General features: G+C 42.2%; 1 protein-coding gene across 1 annotated transcript in view; it reads right to left on the reverse strand.

Annotated features, from left to right (window-relative positions):
* Nucleotides 1-4,745: 4,745 nt before the first annotated feature.
* Nucleotides 4,746-17,833, reverse strand: part of PREP (prolyl endopeptidase) — a 307,703-nt gene continuing 294,615 nt past the window's right edge. The window contains exons 14-15 of the mRNA XM_030199170.1: nucleotides 15,455-15,611; nucleotides 4,746-5,778 (exon numbers count right to left, since the gene is read on the reverse strand). Of these exons, the coding sequence (XP_030055030.1) occupies nucleotides 5,484-5,778; nucleotides 15,455-15,611 (452 nt within the window). The 3' untranslated portion in view covers nucleotides 4,746-5,483. The remainder of the gene's footprint in view (nucleotides 5,779-15,454; nucleotides 15,612-17,833) is intronic.

Here is a 17,833-nt window from a genome sequence, read left to right on the forward strand (position 1 = left end):
ACTACCGGCTCTGCTATCCAATCTCGGTTAAGCTCCTGAGGATCCTTTCCTTCTGAACAGGATTCTTTTATGTTTATCCCACGCATGTTTGAATTCCGTTACCGTTTTCCTCTCCACCACCTCCCGCGGGAGGGCATTCCAAGCATCCACCACTCTCTCTGTGAAGAAATACTTCCTGACATTTTTCTTGAGTCTGCTCATTTCCCTGCTCAATAACACTGCTCATTTCCCTATGCTATTGGAAGGTGGCATGTAGATTCATGTGCCAGTCATGTAGTGCCTACTTCTGAAGTGCTGTCCTAGAAAGCACAATCGGCTTCTATTTGGATTAGTATGCTAAGGGAGAGGGGATGGAATTTGATATAGTGCCTTTCTGTGGTTACAATCAAGGCAGTTTTACATAGTATATACAGGTACTTATTTATACCTGGGGCAGTGGAGGGTTAATGACTTGCCCAGAGTCACAAGGATCTGCAGTGGGAATCAAACCCAGTTCTCCAGGATCAAAGTCCACTGCACTAACCACTAGGCTACTCCTCCACTAGCAACATTCCATGTAGAATCTCAACTAGGGAAAGGGAAATGGGACTTGATATTCTGTGGTTTTTGCAACTACATTCAAAGCAGTTTAAATATATTCAGGTACTTATTTTGTACCAGGGGCAATGGAGGGTTAAGTGACTCGCCCAGAGTCACAAGGAACTGCACTGGGAATCAAACCCAGTTCCCCAGAATCAGAGTCCGCTGCACTAACCACTAGGCTACTCCTCCACTAGCAACATTCCATGTAGAATCTCAACTATGGAAAGGGAAATGGGACTTGATATACTGCCTTTCTGTGGTTTTTGCAACCACATTCAAAGCGGTTTGGGGCAATGGAGGGTTAAGTGACTTGCCAAGTCACAAGGAGCTGCAGTGGGAATCGAATCCAGGTCAACTAGACATGGAAATATCTACTGTACCTGACTATACATCACCTCAATAACCCTCAGGCTTGTATAGGGCTCACAATTTAAAGGCAACCAAAGAGCTGAAGTGGGATTTGAACCTGGGTCACAGTCCACTGTTACCACCTGCCTGCTACTGTGTTCAGACTGTCCATAACACCTGATGTTGTCAGGCAGTCTAGTTTGCCTTTCCGGTGCCACTTTTATGGGGGTGGGGGGAAACAGTGACCACTGGAATGAGGGGGGGTCATGCCTTAACCCTTGGTCAACTGCTCAACCTTGGACCTGATTGATACATGTCTAAATAGAAATGTCCTCCTTTTTAGACTTGGTTTCTTACCATTTGATTAGGATGTCCAACAGTGATAATTTTTGGCCTTCCCTATTCCCAAAACATGTCCCTTTGCTACTTGGGCACACCGCAGTGTAAAACGTCCAAATTCTGCCATTTCAAAATCACAATTTGGACGTTTTAAAGCAGATGAATCTGGGCATTTTGAGACATCCATCTGCTTTGAAAATGACCATCATAGTATTTGCATTAAGTACTGCTCATATCATAATAGATCAGACTATATTGTACATTCTACACTTTTCATAAGGCTAAACTGGATCTTGGCAACATGATTTGTCACTGTTCAGACAGAAAGATACCTTTTTCACTGCACTTTTGTCATTTCTTTGAACACAGAAACAATTTATGTCCGAGAGGCACTCATACTGCCAGAAACGATAAAGCCCACATATCTGTGAAGGCTCCAGCAGAGAATGCCGGAAGGGAAGAGGGCAACCCAGTTTCTTTAAGACTTTTTATTCTGATCACATTACAGTCAACCATGTGTTTGATGAGAAAAAAAACCCCGAACAAGTTACAAGGAAAAGGAATTTATTTGCTAACAGATTGTAAGAGGGTTGTATATATTCCAGGATGAACAGTCTGAGGTAAAAGTCTGTAACAGTCATGGGGCCTAATTTACAAAATATTTTCCCTATAGGCATAACATGAGAGAAATTCATTTACAAATTAAGTTCATGGTTTCACAGCTATGATTTGATAAATAGTGTTAGTAATTATGTTTACATAACGTTTTTCTTCTAGTTGTGAAAGTAATCATAGTAATTAGGACCGAGGGGCATTTACTAGGTGAATGTCCTGGAACGAAGAGATGAAGGCTTAAGGCAATGCAGAGGGCTCATATACCACTAGAGGAAAAACAAAAAGCCCAACCCCTGCAGCAATTAAAGCCATTATAAGCCTCCCTCTCTCATTTTTCCAATTAAAATCAAGTTTAAAGTCTTTCTCAGTTTGAAATTGGTTTCAGAAGCTCCATATATTGAGCACTTCCGAAGTAAACAGAATGTTACAAGTCAGTGGAACTGAAGGATTCCCAGTCTCAAGCCTATGAGGTTGATGATTACATTTCATTACAAGTAAACTGAATACCGTAGAGTAAATTGACAGAAGTTGGTGGCACCCAAAGAATAAACAATTTATTGAGGCATGAACTTTGGTGCACAAGAACCCAGTCTTGTTATGGTTCCGAGTAATGGAGTTTGTGTGCGTGCTTGAGAGGGTGATGGTTGTATTCCTCAAGTCCTAGATGGCAGACTTACTTCCAGGTCATGACAGATTTATGTAGATCTGGTGGGGCAGAAGGAGAACCCCCTGTGAGCTGCGTGTGTGGTTGGAGAGATTGCTAAATGTGATGCCATTTGGGATATCTGTGGTTTGGCCCAGAATTGTAATAATAAACAAAACAGCAAAGATGACTAATAAAAACAAAACCAAAAATAAAAATATATATAAAAAATATGTAAAAAAAGACACTTCTTCAAATATGAAAACTAAAAATATTTAATGACCATAAAAATAATGCAGAATACAGGAGAACAGGACTCGACACAGCTGTGTTTCGGCCAGTAAGGCCTGCGTCAGGAGTCTTCTCACCATATAAAGTGTCTTTCTCTAATTCTATAGTGGATGTTTTAAAATCTCTTCAGGGAACTTGAAACAATATAGACCGGAGCTGCTCAAGTTTTTGATTTCATAGATGCGAGACGCCAACTTGAGCAGCTCCAGTCTATATTGTTTCAAGTTCCTTGAAGAGATTTTAAAACCTCCACTATAGAATTAGAGAAAGACACTTTATATGGTGAGAAGACTCCTGACGCAGGCCTTACCGGCCGAAACACAGCTGTGTCGAGTCCTGTTCTCCTGTATTCTGCATTATTTTTATCGTCAATAAATATTTTTAGTTTTCATATTTGAAGTGTCATCTTTTTTTTTTTTTTTTTTACATATTTTTTATATTTATTTTTGGTTTTGTTTTTACTAGTCATCTTCGCTGTTTTGTTTATTGTTGTTTTTTTTGCGAAGACTGGTTTCTTCTGTTTCTTTTGCATTACGATTGGCCCAGCATTGCACATAGCAGCCAACATTGCTTTGCTTTGGTGTCCTTTTTAAGTGTTGAAATAGTCGTGTTAGCTTGTCTTTTATTGGAGAAGTCCTGTCCTGTCAGGGGAGAAGTGGGATGTTGGCTCTTTATGTGAGGCTCCACGACAGAATTCTAAACATGCATCTGATGACGTGGGACCCTTTTCTTGACAGCTTATATCTCAATAAATTGATTGGAAAGGTGCCACCAACCATTAGCACTGTTGCTACTCTAGACCAGGGGTTTTCAACCCAGTCCTCGGGCCACACCTAGTCAAGTCAGGTTTTCAGGATATCCACAATGAATATGCAGGAGATAGATTTGCATGCAATGGAGGTAGTGAATGCAAAACTCTCTCATGCACATTCACTGTGGATATCCTGAAAACCTGACTTGACTAGGTGTGACCCGAGGACTGGATTGAGAACTTTTGCTCTGGACTAACGTGGCTATGAATGAATACTATAAAGACAGAGAAGAAACACACACACATTTTGTTAAGATCAACTGCTTCAACTTCCAAGTCACATTACATACATTTATATTAATTACCTGCGATATAGACTGTCATTGTAAATGAACAAGTTGCTGAATAATGAGATATAAAATAAATACTGATGATCCTCATGTAACATGGTAAATAAAAATCCAGCTATGTTGAATTGTTCAACTATGAGAGCACAATACTTTTATACAGCAGCCTCCGGAGGTAGAGTTTTTACTGTGTAACATTGTATCACTGCAAAAATTAATCTGTACGTTTGATGTGGGGATTTAATAAACTTTTACGGGGTGTGCTGTACCTGACCTCTGGCCTGTTATCTTTAAAACATGCGCTCTGCCAGCTGCTTTCCAATAAAGTTTAGAATGGTTTGAACAGCCGTCAAGGGAATTAGATTATTGGTTCTTATGGGCATTAAAAGAAGAGTTAAGGAGACAATTAGGTTTTACAGGCTGAAAACCCACTCTTGGCTGCTGGTCACAGTGTGCTATGGAGTGATACATCCTGCTGTATCTCCTTTCTGTGATGGCTCCCTCCCTTGGCTTGCTCAACATTAGTCCCCTGCATGAAAACATCAGAACTAACTATCGAACCTAATTTATAAAAGAATATTTGATGCAACTAAAAACAGGATGAACTGTTTTCCTCCGAGAAAGCAATAATCGATGACATTAAATAAAGTACAAATTTTCCATGCTGCCCCCAATATATTAAGCTAATATTTCAAGTTTATGCTGGAAAAGTATTGATCTCTTTGAATCAGAGAAAACTGAAGGTAGATAAAGACCATATGGCCTATCCAGTCTGCACATCCATGCCATCTGCTCTCCCTATCATTCCCTTTGAGATCCTATGTACTTGTCCCAAGCGCTCTTGAATTCAGATACTGTTTTCGTCTCCACCACCTCCACAAATTCCCCACCCTTTCTGTGAAATTAGGTTAAGGTGCAGAAAGTGCAAAGCCCGTGCAGTAAAAGAAGGGGGGCATGCCGGCATCTGCCCCAATTGTGGAAAGGTAAATCAGGCCGTGGCAGTTCACTCTCTTCCATCCTCCACCCTGGCACAAATAGCTCCCTCTTCTTATCCCCACATCCAAGTACCCCTACCTTCCTATACCCTCCTCCCCCAGGAGTTCCCTGGTAGTGTAATGGGACAGGATGGGAGCAGTCCCTCTCTGCTCCTGCCCTGTCTTACTGTAGTGTCAAAATGGCACCTCTAGTGGTAGTCTCATGCTTCTACACTAGGGTCATCCTTTTATATAAGAGCCCATATGGAATTATGGTTGTGAATTCTGTGTTATGATTTGTTTCTTTGCACTCTAGATTTATTTACTTGAAAGCCTTATATCCTGCACCATCTCCAATTCTACGTGGCTTACAAATAACATCAATATTAAAACATGTTTTATAATACACTGCTTTAGGTTTTTATTACGATTGTACCTCACCCTTGAGCATTTTGCATCGGAAAGACAGGCGATAAATATGATTTCAACGGAAGATATAATTAGTTAAATAAAAACACTCCCATGTATTTCTTATTTTTCAAATACTATAAAAGCCCTTGTTTTCAGATTCCGAGACGGGAATAGCAAATGCTTTATTCAATCCAATCAAGGTTTAGGCATTGAGCAATGAAAGCAAACATGTCAGACACTTCTTCTATGACCTTGGCCGTTGGCTTCCCGGCTCCGTGGCCTGCCTTGGTGTCAACATGAATGAGCAGTGGCTTGGTCTGTTTGTGGCTCTGACCCACGGTGTACTGCAGAGTGGCTATAAACTTCAGCGAGTGAAGGGGTACCACGCGGTCGTCGTGGTCTGCTGTTAGCAGCAGTGTGGCAGGATACTGGACTCCGTCTTTTTCTGGTAACTTTATGTTGTGAAGCGGGGAGTAGCTGAAAAAAATGAGTAGACATCCGGTGAGAGAACTTGTAAGAACTGTATAACCAAAGCAAGCTCTCATCTTCTCCTGAACACTATTTATTCAGTCTGATCCAGGTTGCAACAAAGAAAGCACCACTACAGAAATATTGTATTATTATTAATAAACTTATACACTAAGTGGTTTACAATATAACACAAACTAAAAACACAACAAATAAACAAACCAAGCCTGACAAAGTGGCCTAAAGGATACAGTACTAGCCCTCTAAGCAGTGGCGTAGGACGTGGGGGGGGGGGGGGGGGGGGGGGGCGGTCCGCCCCGGGTGCACGCGCTGGGGGGGAGGGGGTGTCGGCTCGCTGGTTCCCTGCTCTTTCTGCCCCGGAACAGGTTACTTCCTGTTCTGGGGCAGAGAAAGCAGGGAAGCAGCAGAGCCGACGCAGCTCCCAGCGACGTGCACTGGGGGCGAATCGGCCCTCCCGCCTGCCCCCCCATTGAAAGGTAGGGTGCATTTCGGGGGGGGGGGGCGCAGCGGCGACCCACCCCGGGTGTCAGGCACGCTCGCTACGGCACTGCCTCTAAGCGTGGGATTGTGGGTTCAAGTCCCATCTGGGGTGGGCCCTATGACAAGCTTTCTTTCTAGGGCAGCTTGATAACAGTGATCATAATATGATCAGATTTGATATTGGCTTTGGAGTTAAGTATACACAGGAAATCCAATATGTTAGCATTTAACTTTCAAAAAGGAAACTATGATAAAATAAGAAGAACTGTGAAACCTCCCCCCCCCCCCCACAAAAAAAAAAAACTTAGAGAAGCGGCAGGTGTGGATGCTGTTCAAAAATACCATCCTGAAAGCCCAGGTCAAATATATTTCGTGTATTATGTGTCAACATTTTTATTGATGATTCCACCTGGTAACACATCCATTAGAGTACAAACATAACAAGTTGTAAAACTGTCGTTCTTATGTACATTAATCTTAAGTTGCAATCATCAGTTTTTGTTTTTATAACAGTACCCTCTATTATCCCCTTCCTCCCTTACTACCTTCACTTTTGCCATGCACACTGAAAGAAACAATAGTCAGCATGTTACATTAAAATCAAACCGTAATTTCCAATAGTAACACCTTACGTTATTCCGTGATTGAACCCCTTGTTACTATTATATTTTGTGTATTAAAAAGAGGAGGAAGGAAGACCAAACAGCTGGCATGGTTAAAAAGTGGGGTGAAGGAAGCTATTAGAGCTAAAAGAAAATCCTTCAGAACATGGAAGAAAGATCCGACCGAAAATAATAGGAAACTTTATAAGGAATGGCAAATCAAATGCAAAGCGCTGCTAAGGAAGGCAGAGAGAGAGACTTTGAAAAGAAGATTGCGTTGGAGGCAAAAACACATAGTACATTTTTTGGGGGGTATTTTAATAGCAAGAAGCTGGCAAGAGAATCGGTTGGACCACTAGATGGCAAAGGGGTAAAAGGGGCAATCAGGTAAGACAAAGCCATAGAGGAGAGATTAAACAAATTCTTTGCTTCGGTCTTCTCCGTGGAAGATTTGGGAGAGATACTGGTGCCATTCAAAGCTGATGTCAGAGGTAGTGAATGAAATTTCTATAAACCTAGAGGATGTAATGGCTCAACTTGGCAAACTGAACAGTAGCAAATCTCCTGGACTGGATGGAATTCATCTCAGAGTACTGCTAGAATTGAAAAATTAATTTGCGGAACTCTTGTCAGTAATATGTAATTTACCTTTATCGAGCATCGGAAGATTGGAGGGTGGCCAATGTACCACTGGTTTTTAAAAAAGGTTCCAGAGGAGATCCAGGATTATTATAGACCAGTGAGCATGATGTCGGTGCTGGGCAAAATGGTAGAAACTATTATAAAGAACAAAATTACAGAGCATATTCAAAAGCATTGATTAATGAGACAAAGCCAACATGGATTTAGTGAAGGGAAATCTTGCCTCACTAATCTATTACATTCCTTTGAAGGAGTGAACAAACATGTGGGTAAGGGTGAGCCAGTAGATATTGTGTATCTGGATTTTCAAAAGGCATTTGACGAACTACCTCATGAAAGACTCCAGAAGAGTCATGGGACAGGAGGTAGTGTCCTATTGTGGGTTAAAAGATAGAAAACAGAGAGAAAGGTTAAATGGTCAGTATTCTCAATGGAGAAGGGTAGATAGTGGGGTTTCGCATGGGTCTGTGCTAAGATCACTGCTTTTTAACATATTTATAAATGATCTAGAGATGGGAGTAACTAGTGAGGTAATTAAATTTGCTGATGACACAAAGTTATTCAAAGTTGTTAAATCGCAAGAGGATTGTGAAAAATTACAAGGGGACCTTACGAGACTGGGAAACTGGGCGTCTAAATGGCAGAAGACGTTTATTGTGAGCAAGTGCAGGGGGATCCAAGATGGCGTCAGGAGCAGACGTACGCTGTAGGAGCTCCTGAGCCTCGTCTGAAGGTTAGCGGCGCACTCCCCCGTTAGAATGGGGAAGAGGAAAGGGAAAACCAGAGCCCCTACTTCCTCGGGCCTAGTTGGGAACCCTACGCTTACCAGCCTACTCTCGAGGCTTTTGGGGTCCAGGCGTCGGTGAAACCAACGATTGCCTCAGGGATCGCGAATCCAACGGTGAACTATAGCATTGAGAGAGTGTCGCTTAGTCCTCCCTCGGATATGACCCCGCCGCAACCCGGAAGCACAAGCGAGCAGGAAAGAGTTCTACAGCTGGAGACACCCGAAGATGGTACAGATCTCCAGAGGAACGCGGGAGGTCCTATTGCTATGTCTTCTCCGATTATAACAGCTAAGGAGGGAGAAATGGTTCCATCGAATCCCACCTTACAACGGAGTTTTGCTTCTGGTGAAAACATCGGATTGGTAAGACTGAAAACAGTCACATTGGACTTACTCTGGGACACTATCCAAGGGGTTAATTCATCTCTACAACAAATATCAGTCTCTTTGCAGAGAGATACAGTTGAATTGAAAAAAGAATTTTCTTTAATGTCCAATAAGATAGAAGAGCAACAAAAAGAAATTGTGAAAGTAGGAACCGAAGTTAAAACAGTTAAAGAAGTGGTAACTACCATAATAAAAATTCACATGCTTGGAAGATGGAAAACTTAGAAAATCAACTTAAGAGGAATAACAGACTTTTGAATTTTCCCAAATCTTCCTATATTTCTCCTTTGGAATTGTTTAAAAAATATATGGTAGAAATATTGAAATTGCCATGTGAGAACCATCCTCCTGTGACAAAACTTTATCATATCAAAGGATCCTATAAACCTAAAGAAGACCTACCAAAAGAAAGTTTGAACTTAACAGAAATTCTAGAAACTTCAGTGGAAAAGGAACGGGCCGCTTTGTTAGTAACATTTGCCCTTGAATTGGACAAAATTAATATTTTACGTTTATTTTTCAAACATGTTGGAGATGTGTTCGTGGGAGAAAAAATAAATATATTTCCTGATTTGGCGAGGGAAACGTTGGTTAGAAGGAAAGAACTAATGACGTTTAAGTCAAGGGTTCTGGCTCTAGGAGCCACCTTCTTTATCAAATTTCCCTGCAAATGTATAATAGTGTTTAACTTGCAAACTTATCTTTTTTTTGATCCCAAGAAACTTAAAGAGTTTGTTAAAAGTAGAGAACGTATGAAGGAGCTCCCCTGGAGCAGTCTCAGAGAATAATGCTGTAGCCTGATTGCAATGTTGGTGAATCTTCTGCTCCTAAGGGAAACTTATTCTTGTTTTCTTTAATTTTATATTGCCTTATTAATCATTACCTTGTTCTTGGATCCAATAAAAATGTGGTTAAAAGCTAGACTATAATTTCCTTTCAATTTGTTTTGAATTTGCAAAATAATATGTAAGTTTTCTAACATTTTCAGAATATGTGTATGCAAAATGAAAGAAGTTAATAAAGAAAATTAAATATAATGTGAGCAAGTGCAAAGTGATGCATGTTGGAAAGAGGAACCCGGATTACAGTTACGTAATGCAAGGTTCCACCAACCAGGAAAGGGACCTAGGCGTCATCGTTGACGATATGTTGAAACCCTCTGCTCAGTGTGTGGCAGCGGCTAAGAAAGCAAATAGAATGTTAGGTATTATTAGGAAAGGTATGGAAAACAAAAATGAGGACTTTATAATGCCTTTTATATCGCTCCATGGTGCGACCGCACCTCAAATATTGTGTTCAATTCTGGTCGCCGCATCTCAAAAAAGATATAGCGGAATTAGAAAAGGTACAGAGAAGGGCGACAAAAATGATAAGGGGGATGGGATGACTTCCCTATGATGAAAAAAAAGCAGCTAGGGCTCTTCAGCTTGGAGAAAAGACAGCTAAGGGGAGATATGATAGAGGTCTATAAAAGAATGAGTGGAGTGGAACGGGTAGACGTGAATCACTTGTTTATTCTTTCCAAAAATACTAGGACTAAGGGGCATGCATTGAAACTGCAAAGTAGTAAATTTAAAACGAATCAGAGAAAATGTTTCTTCACGCAACATGTTATTAAACTCTGGAATTCGATGCAAGAGAATGTAGTAAAAACATTTAGCTTAGCGGGGTTTTAAAAAGGTTTGGATGGCTTCCTAACGGAAAAGTCCATAGACCATTACTAAAATGGACTTGGGGAAAATCCACTGCTTGTTTCTAGAATAAGCAGCATAAAATGTATTGTACTGTTTAGGGATCTTGCCAGGTACTTGTGATCTGGATTGGCCACTGTTGGAAACAGGATGTTGGGCTTGATGGACCTTCAGTCTGTCCCAGTGTCCTTATGTACTAATTCTGCACATATAGTTGAGTCCCCTGACTTAATGATAACCCAGGGATCGCTTCTTAATTCGGCTCAAAGCCCTCTATGCACTTTGTGAAAATACACAATGCTCAATAAATTGCTGGATTTGAAAAATCACCACTGAGAGCCCCCCATGGCTACCCCTTGCATCTGTTGGGAAAAAAAACCCTTTGTACCAAAAATAATTTTTTCTGATAACCAAATCCGCTAATGACAATTAAAAAAAAATCTGATGATATTCTTTAAGAACCAACCTGAAAACCTGATTTTTTGTTATTGTTGGTGGGGGGGGGGGCTTTTATTTTTTTTACATATAGTAAATATTCAGAAAGAATTCTCTTATAGCATGGGGGAGTAACATTTGGTTTGCTTTCTAGGGGGTATGTCCTGGAAAAACAATCTGCAAAACATGGGTCATGTCGGACAATCTAACACCTGAGTCGACAAAGAGATGTTTTTACTTTTATCATTACTACTACTACTACTATTTAGCATTTCTATAGCGCTACAATGCTTTAAGAAATATTAATGACTAACTGTCAAAGACCAATGAAGAAGATGGTGCATATGTCTTGATGACAAAGTTAAGTTCATTGAGCTGCACACCGCTGAGGTCTTTTGAAGTTCTCATAGTGGTGATTTTTGAATTCCAGCTATTTATTAAGAATTGAATACTATATCACAGGGGCGTAGCCAGTCACCCAATTTTGGGTGGGCCTGGGCCCAAGATGAGTGGGCAGAAGAACTCCACCTTGTCACACAAGTGATTGGTCTCTCCCTCTCTCGCCTGTATACCATATGGTCTCTCAAACATCCCCCCCCCCCGGCATATCTTTTAAATAGCAGATTTTCACCGGCAGCGAGCAGCATCTAATACACACTGCTCGTGTTGACCCCACAACATATATCAGTCGCTACTCGCTGCAGGCACATATCTGCTATGCAGGAGGGAGTTTTGGGGAGTTTTCAGCTGGTAGGGCCTGAGAATCCCTGCCAGCCACATCATAGGTGTGCTGCTACTGGATGGGCCTGGGCCCACCCTTGGCTACACCACTGTTATATCATAGGAATAAAATGGGCCCTGCTGCAGATAACTCTAGCTAAGCTTTAGTAAAAGACCCCCCATAGTGAGCATCTCTGTGAAAATACTTACATAGTCTTTAGAAGCTACCCAGCTTGCAATTTTCACTCTGGTAAGCTCTGAGTTATCTGGCTAGATGCTTGTAAAAGTTGCCATGTATTCTGAATTGAGTTCAAGAGGGATCACTCATACAGACACATACGGTGTTAGCAGGTGAATGTTAACGTTGTGTGTCTCTCTGTACGAGTGATCCCTCTTGAACTCAATTCAGAACACACGGCAACTTTTACAAAAATAAATGGATCTAATTATTCTAAAGGAATCATCTTTAGCCCTTACTAGATTTCATGTTAAAACCAAACAGATCAGCAACAGTACAAAATCCTTCAGACACTTGCAGCAAATTAGCTTCAAAAACACCAGTTGTGTCTCTGATGCACGATACATACAGAAACAAAATTACGGAGCCAACTCAACCCACACAAATCAGAAGTAAACAAAAATGTGTTGAGTAAAATTATGCTCAGAGAATGGGGTTTTACATTTAGACGTCTAAATGCAAGCAGGTGTGCTGCTGACAGTTTACAGAGCCATCAACTTCATACAAAAACAAATATTTTAATACACCATTGCCAAACACAAAAAAAGTGTAAAAATTATAAATGTGAAAAAAACAGCAAATCAAAACCTCCCTACAAATGTCCAACATGGCCTACCTCAAGGGAATTATGCATAAAAGAAGAATTATTTATTTAGAAATTTATACCCCACACAACCTACCACTCTTGGCAGCCCACAATTAAGCATATATCCTATATAATAATTCTCACCTGGAAAACATTCTGAAGCTCACTCTGTGGGAGGGAAACAGTGAAGGCTAGGCTGTCAGCTCACTCACTCTCACTCATAGACCCGCCATCAGCCATGCCCCTTCCAGACATAATTCGCGACCCGAACGTTCTAAATGAAGCCTCCAAACCAGAAGTGTGAGGCGCCCGAGATATCCTTTTTGCCCATAGCTCAAAACCGGAACTGTGAGGCGTCCCGTGCCCCGCCCTCGCGTCAGAACGTGATGACGACGAGGGCGGAGAATAGTCCACGAGCACACGCGATCTCCCCCTGCCCCTCGGCGCCCATGGTTCAGACGGGACCCGCATCACACAGCGCGCAGGTGCCTGGAGGGGGCTTGGGGGCCAGCTGGGTCACTGGGCGGTGGTGCCAGGTGGGTTGCTGACCACGGGACAGCTGGGTCGCTCACAATGCTTGCGGATGGGGTGCCGGGGCTGGAAACGCGATCTCCCCGTGCCTGCACGGGGGGGGGTTGGGGGACAGCTGGGTCGCTGACGATGGGTGACGATGGCTGGGGAGGCTGCACACGCCGGGAGACACGAGGGTCGCTGCACACCAAAACCTTGCTAGCGCCCGTTTCATCTCTCCCAGAAACGGGCCTTTTTTACTAATAATTAATAAAATCTTTAAATAAAGACCTACAACAAAGAAGAGCATTTCCAGAGGAGCTATATCACATACAATGGCAATGTCCACACTCAGATATACTATGACAAAGAGTGGTAATTGCAGTTTGTGCCACCTCCAGACACTGTTGCTACACGCTTCAAACCTCCTCTCAGATACCTGAGCAGAGCTGATTCTCCACCCTGAATCTCTGATCCCCTCTTTCTCACAAACTTCAAATCTTGAATGATGCTCTCACTCAGGGGCGTAGCCAGACACCCAATTTTGGATGGGCCTGGGCCCAAGATGGGTGGGCAGAAGAACCCCACCCCATCCCACAGGTGATTTGGTCTCTCCTTCTCTCGCCTGCATGCGATATGGTCTCTCAAATATCCCCCCCCCCCTCTCCTGCACACCTTCTATATAGCAGATTTTCACCGGCAATAAGCAGCAACTAATACATTGTGTTCATGTAGGCCCCACATCCTTCCCACTGATGCAGCTTCCTGTTTCTGCATAGGCGGGAATACATCAGAGGGGAAGGCTTTGGGGCCGGTTTGAGCAGTATGCATCAGCCACTGTTTCCTGCAGGCGAAGATCTGCTATTTATAAGGTATGCAGGAGGGACAGTTGTTGGGAGTTTTCAGCTTGGGAATCTCTGCCGGCCACATCATAGGTGTGCTACTACTGGTGGGCCTGAGCTCAAAGTGGGTGGGCCTGGGCCCACCCAAGCCCACCCTTGGCTACGCCACTGCTCTCACCAGAAGGCAGAGAGCATGAGGAAGCTGTCATCCTGCACTTAAAGATCCTGCTTTAAGTACAAAAGTCTGGATGGGACGGTGCCACTATAATCCTGATGCTCATGAGAGGGTAGCAATCAGATTGTCCGGGGTAGGGGCAGTTGGCTCCTTTGCTGCTGTAGACATAGGTTTAGAAGGTTTGCACGTAAATCCAGGCCTGCCAATCAATATGGATGGATGTTCTGACGGACAAGTGGGCTAACCCCCAATTTTGCCGATTTGAAGCCTTTTGGACCTAGTGAATCTAGAAGCCAATGAATTTTGCATGTCATTGAACGGGCTAGCCCCATTGGCCACATGGACAAGTGGGCCAACTACCTCAGGTATGAAAAATGGGTTAATCCATTTGTCTGCAAGACCATCCACCCTATGTTCAGGCAAATATTTACATTTTTTTTATAGAAATACTTTAGATCTTAAAAACAAAAGAAACAAAATTTCACAAGTGTGCTGGAACATACCACTTCAGGATACACACATTTCACAATTCTATATAGTGTGTCTAACATTCTGTGCTGAAATCCAAGAGTATTCTTTTACTGTACGTTAACTTAATTGGCTTAACAAGCCAATCAGCGTTTTTAATAGTGCTTGACAAGCAATAATGAGAACTGACAATAATTAGAATTAAGTGTATTCTGTAATACACTGCACCTAAATTCTAATAAGCGCAGCCAAAAAGGGGCGTGGTTATAGGCGGGGAAATGGGCGTTTTGTGGGCGTTCCAAAATTTACATGCAGTGTTATAGAATATGGCCCTCTGCATCTAAACCTATGTGCTGGGATTTAGGACACATTTTCGTTGGCGTAAATGGAGGCGCGTAGTTTTAGGCGCTAGGATATCAACTCAGCGTAATCTATATACAACGCCTAAATCTAGGCGCCGTTTATAGAATATGCTTGGGTGGAAATCATTTCCGCGCATTTTCAGATGCCATATACAGAATCTGACCCATTGCACTCAAAAGTCATTAACTACTGAATAATAAGAATGTTGTTTTTCAGGCACTTCATTAACCAGGAAGCGAGAGAAACACCTGAATTTTTAAAACGTCCATAGGGGTAGCCATTTAAGTCTAGAGCAGCAAAAAAACACAAAGGCTGACAGCATCTTAAACATGTTTGAGGCAGTGGCGTACCAAGGGGGGGGGGGGGTGCTGCGGCGAGCGCCTGTGGGCTCCGACTTCGCGAAATTTGCTCGTTCGCTGCAGCTCCCTCTGCCCCGGAACAGGTTACTTCTTGTTCCGAGGCAGAGGGAGCTGCAGTGAACGAGCGAAGTTCGCGAAGTTGGAGCCCACAGGCGCGCGCCGCGGCACCCCCCCCCAGCGACGTGCACCCGGGGAGGGGGGCGCATCGGCGATCCGCCCGGGTGCCATCCACGCTAGGAACACCACTGGTTTGAGGACAAGGATCCACTTAATCAGATGTGTAGAATTAGAATCTGTCCTTCACCAATGAAACAATTGTTACTTGAAGTCTGTGAACATAGTTTAAAAAAAAAAATACTACATGGACCTCTAAACTTACTTGCACAGCCATTCAAAGTGTTCTTTATTTTCTGAGCAGCCATAGTCTGTCGTCCAGGCATGACCAATGGTAAATCTATGAAACTTCAGCATGTCCATTACTCCCACTTGAGCAATAACACAACCAAACAGGTCCGGGCGTTGATTGGCACAGGCAGCTTAAATGAGCAGATGAAGTACATTAATGTTAAGGAAAATGATCTTAAAAAAGACACAATGTTTCACAGCTTAGATTTTTTTTTTGTGTTCTATTGTTTTAATTTTTTTTAAAAATTTATAATCAATATTAGTATATATCTCAAGTATAACACTGGGAAAACTGAAAATGGCATCTATTCCAAGGGGGAAAAAAAAAGGAAAATTAGACATGGACCTAGACAGCATATACAACCTCAATAAAAGGAGAAAAAAAGATTGAGGGGGAGGGGAAAGGAGGAGTACCAATTCCAACATATTAAAGCAACTTAACAGGAAATTTCATCCAGAGGCTTGACAGTTGCCGCTACATTCAATACGGGAGAAGATGCTACAGTCGGAACTGGTAAGCTTCCTTAGCCTTCACAAAAGTACTTAAAGGTTCCGGATCAACAAAGGAATAAACCTTAGCCCCCCAATTTCACAACACATTTACAAGGAAATTGCAGTAAATATGTAGCCATGTAGCTCCCAAAGACAAAACTTGAGGTATGAGGACCAAAAAAGGCTTTTCTTCTCATTTGTGTGGCCATGGAGAGATCAGGAAATACAGTCATTTTTTCACCAAGGAACATTTGATCTTATACATTACATACATAAGTATTGCCATACTGGGAAAGACCAAAGGTCCATCAAGCCCAGCATCCTGTTTCCAACAGTGGCCAATCCAGGTCACAATATACCTGGCAAGATCCCAAAAAAGTACAAAACATTTTATAGAACACTACCTCCTATCCCATGACTCTCCAATTTCCTCTGGAATCTTTCATGAGGTACTTTGTCAAACGCCTTCTGAAAATCCAGATACACAATATCAACCGGCTCTCCTTTATCCACATGTTTGTTCACCCCTTCAAAGAAATGTAGTAGATTGGTGAGGCAAGATTTCTCTTCACTAAATCCATGTTGACTTTGTCTCATTAATCCATGCTTTTGAATATGCTCTGTAATTTTGTTCTTAATAATAGTCTCTACCATTTTGCCCGGCACCGACGTCAGACTCACCAGTCTATAATTTCTCGGATCTCCTCTGGAACCTTTTTATACCTGTATATAATATGTAAACCGCTTTGAATGTAGTTGGAAAAGCCACAGAAAGGCGGTATATAAGTCCCATTCCCTCCCCCCCCCCCATCCCTTTCTCAGTCAGGTGGATCAGGGGTCACACAGCCTTGTCCATATACAATTTTGGACAAGGACACAATCACATATACTAACCACAGTAGTTTGACAGTCGATTTTAGTATGAAAAGAGGTTGTTCTGGTAGACCTAGGCAAAGGTAAAACCTGGACTTGAGGAAAATCCACTATTTCTGGGATAAGCAGTATAGAATGTTTTGCACTTTTTGGGATCTTGCCAGGTATTTGTGACCTTGGATTGGCCACTGTTGGAAACAGGATGGTGGGCTTGATGGACCTTTGGCCTTTCCTTGTATGGCAATACTTATGTACTGTGTATCAAAGGACAGAGGACACATTGCAGACTGTCCATGTGGCGAATGTCTAAGATGCTCAAATGTGGAGATAATGAGAGATGGACAGAAATCTGAGTGTACCACTGAGGCCCCGATGCACAAAACTTACTGGGGCAGCAATATGCGATTCTGAACGGTTCAAGCAGGTTTAGCAAGCACGGTATTCAGTGAAATATGCACAAAGGGGTTCTGAAGGCTCTTTTCCATGCAAAACTTATGAGCTGATTAGCATGTAAATGCACAGAATGCAGCCCCAATGTTTTACGAGCAAATTTTAATGGGAGGTCAGGAGCAGTCATAGCATGACTCCCTGGGATGCAGTGACATTAAGTAACAAAAGAGAAGAATAAACACAGTTGGATTAAGCATGAGCACTGTATGCTTATTCATCCTCTGTCGAAGTTGTCATTAATATGATTTGCCTGTTGGTATGGCTGTTAAAATGTCCTTGCAGTAACGAAGTTTGCCTAAGGTATAATATGACTGAGACATTTAAATCCCTTTTCCTTCCTGGGCCTCACTGCTGGCATTTCTACTGTTGAAGCATAATTTTTGCCTTTACTAGGAATGAAGATATAAAATGCAAGAAATCCAACATCTGAGACTCTTTGTAAATTGGCAGAAAATGAGCACCATCTTGTCAGCCTGCTTTCTGTGACAGAATGAGCTCCAATTTCTGCGCTTAAAAAAAAAAAAATCAAATTGATTAC

The sequence above is a fragment of the Microcaecilia unicolor genome, chromosome 3 (assembly GCF_901765095.1).
Source record: "Microcaecilia unicolor chromosome 3, aMicUni1.1, whole genome shotgun sequence".
NCBI classification, from domain to species: Eukaryota; Metazoa; Chordata; class Amphibia; order Gymnophiona; family Siphonopidae; genus Microcaecilia; species Microcaecilia unicolor.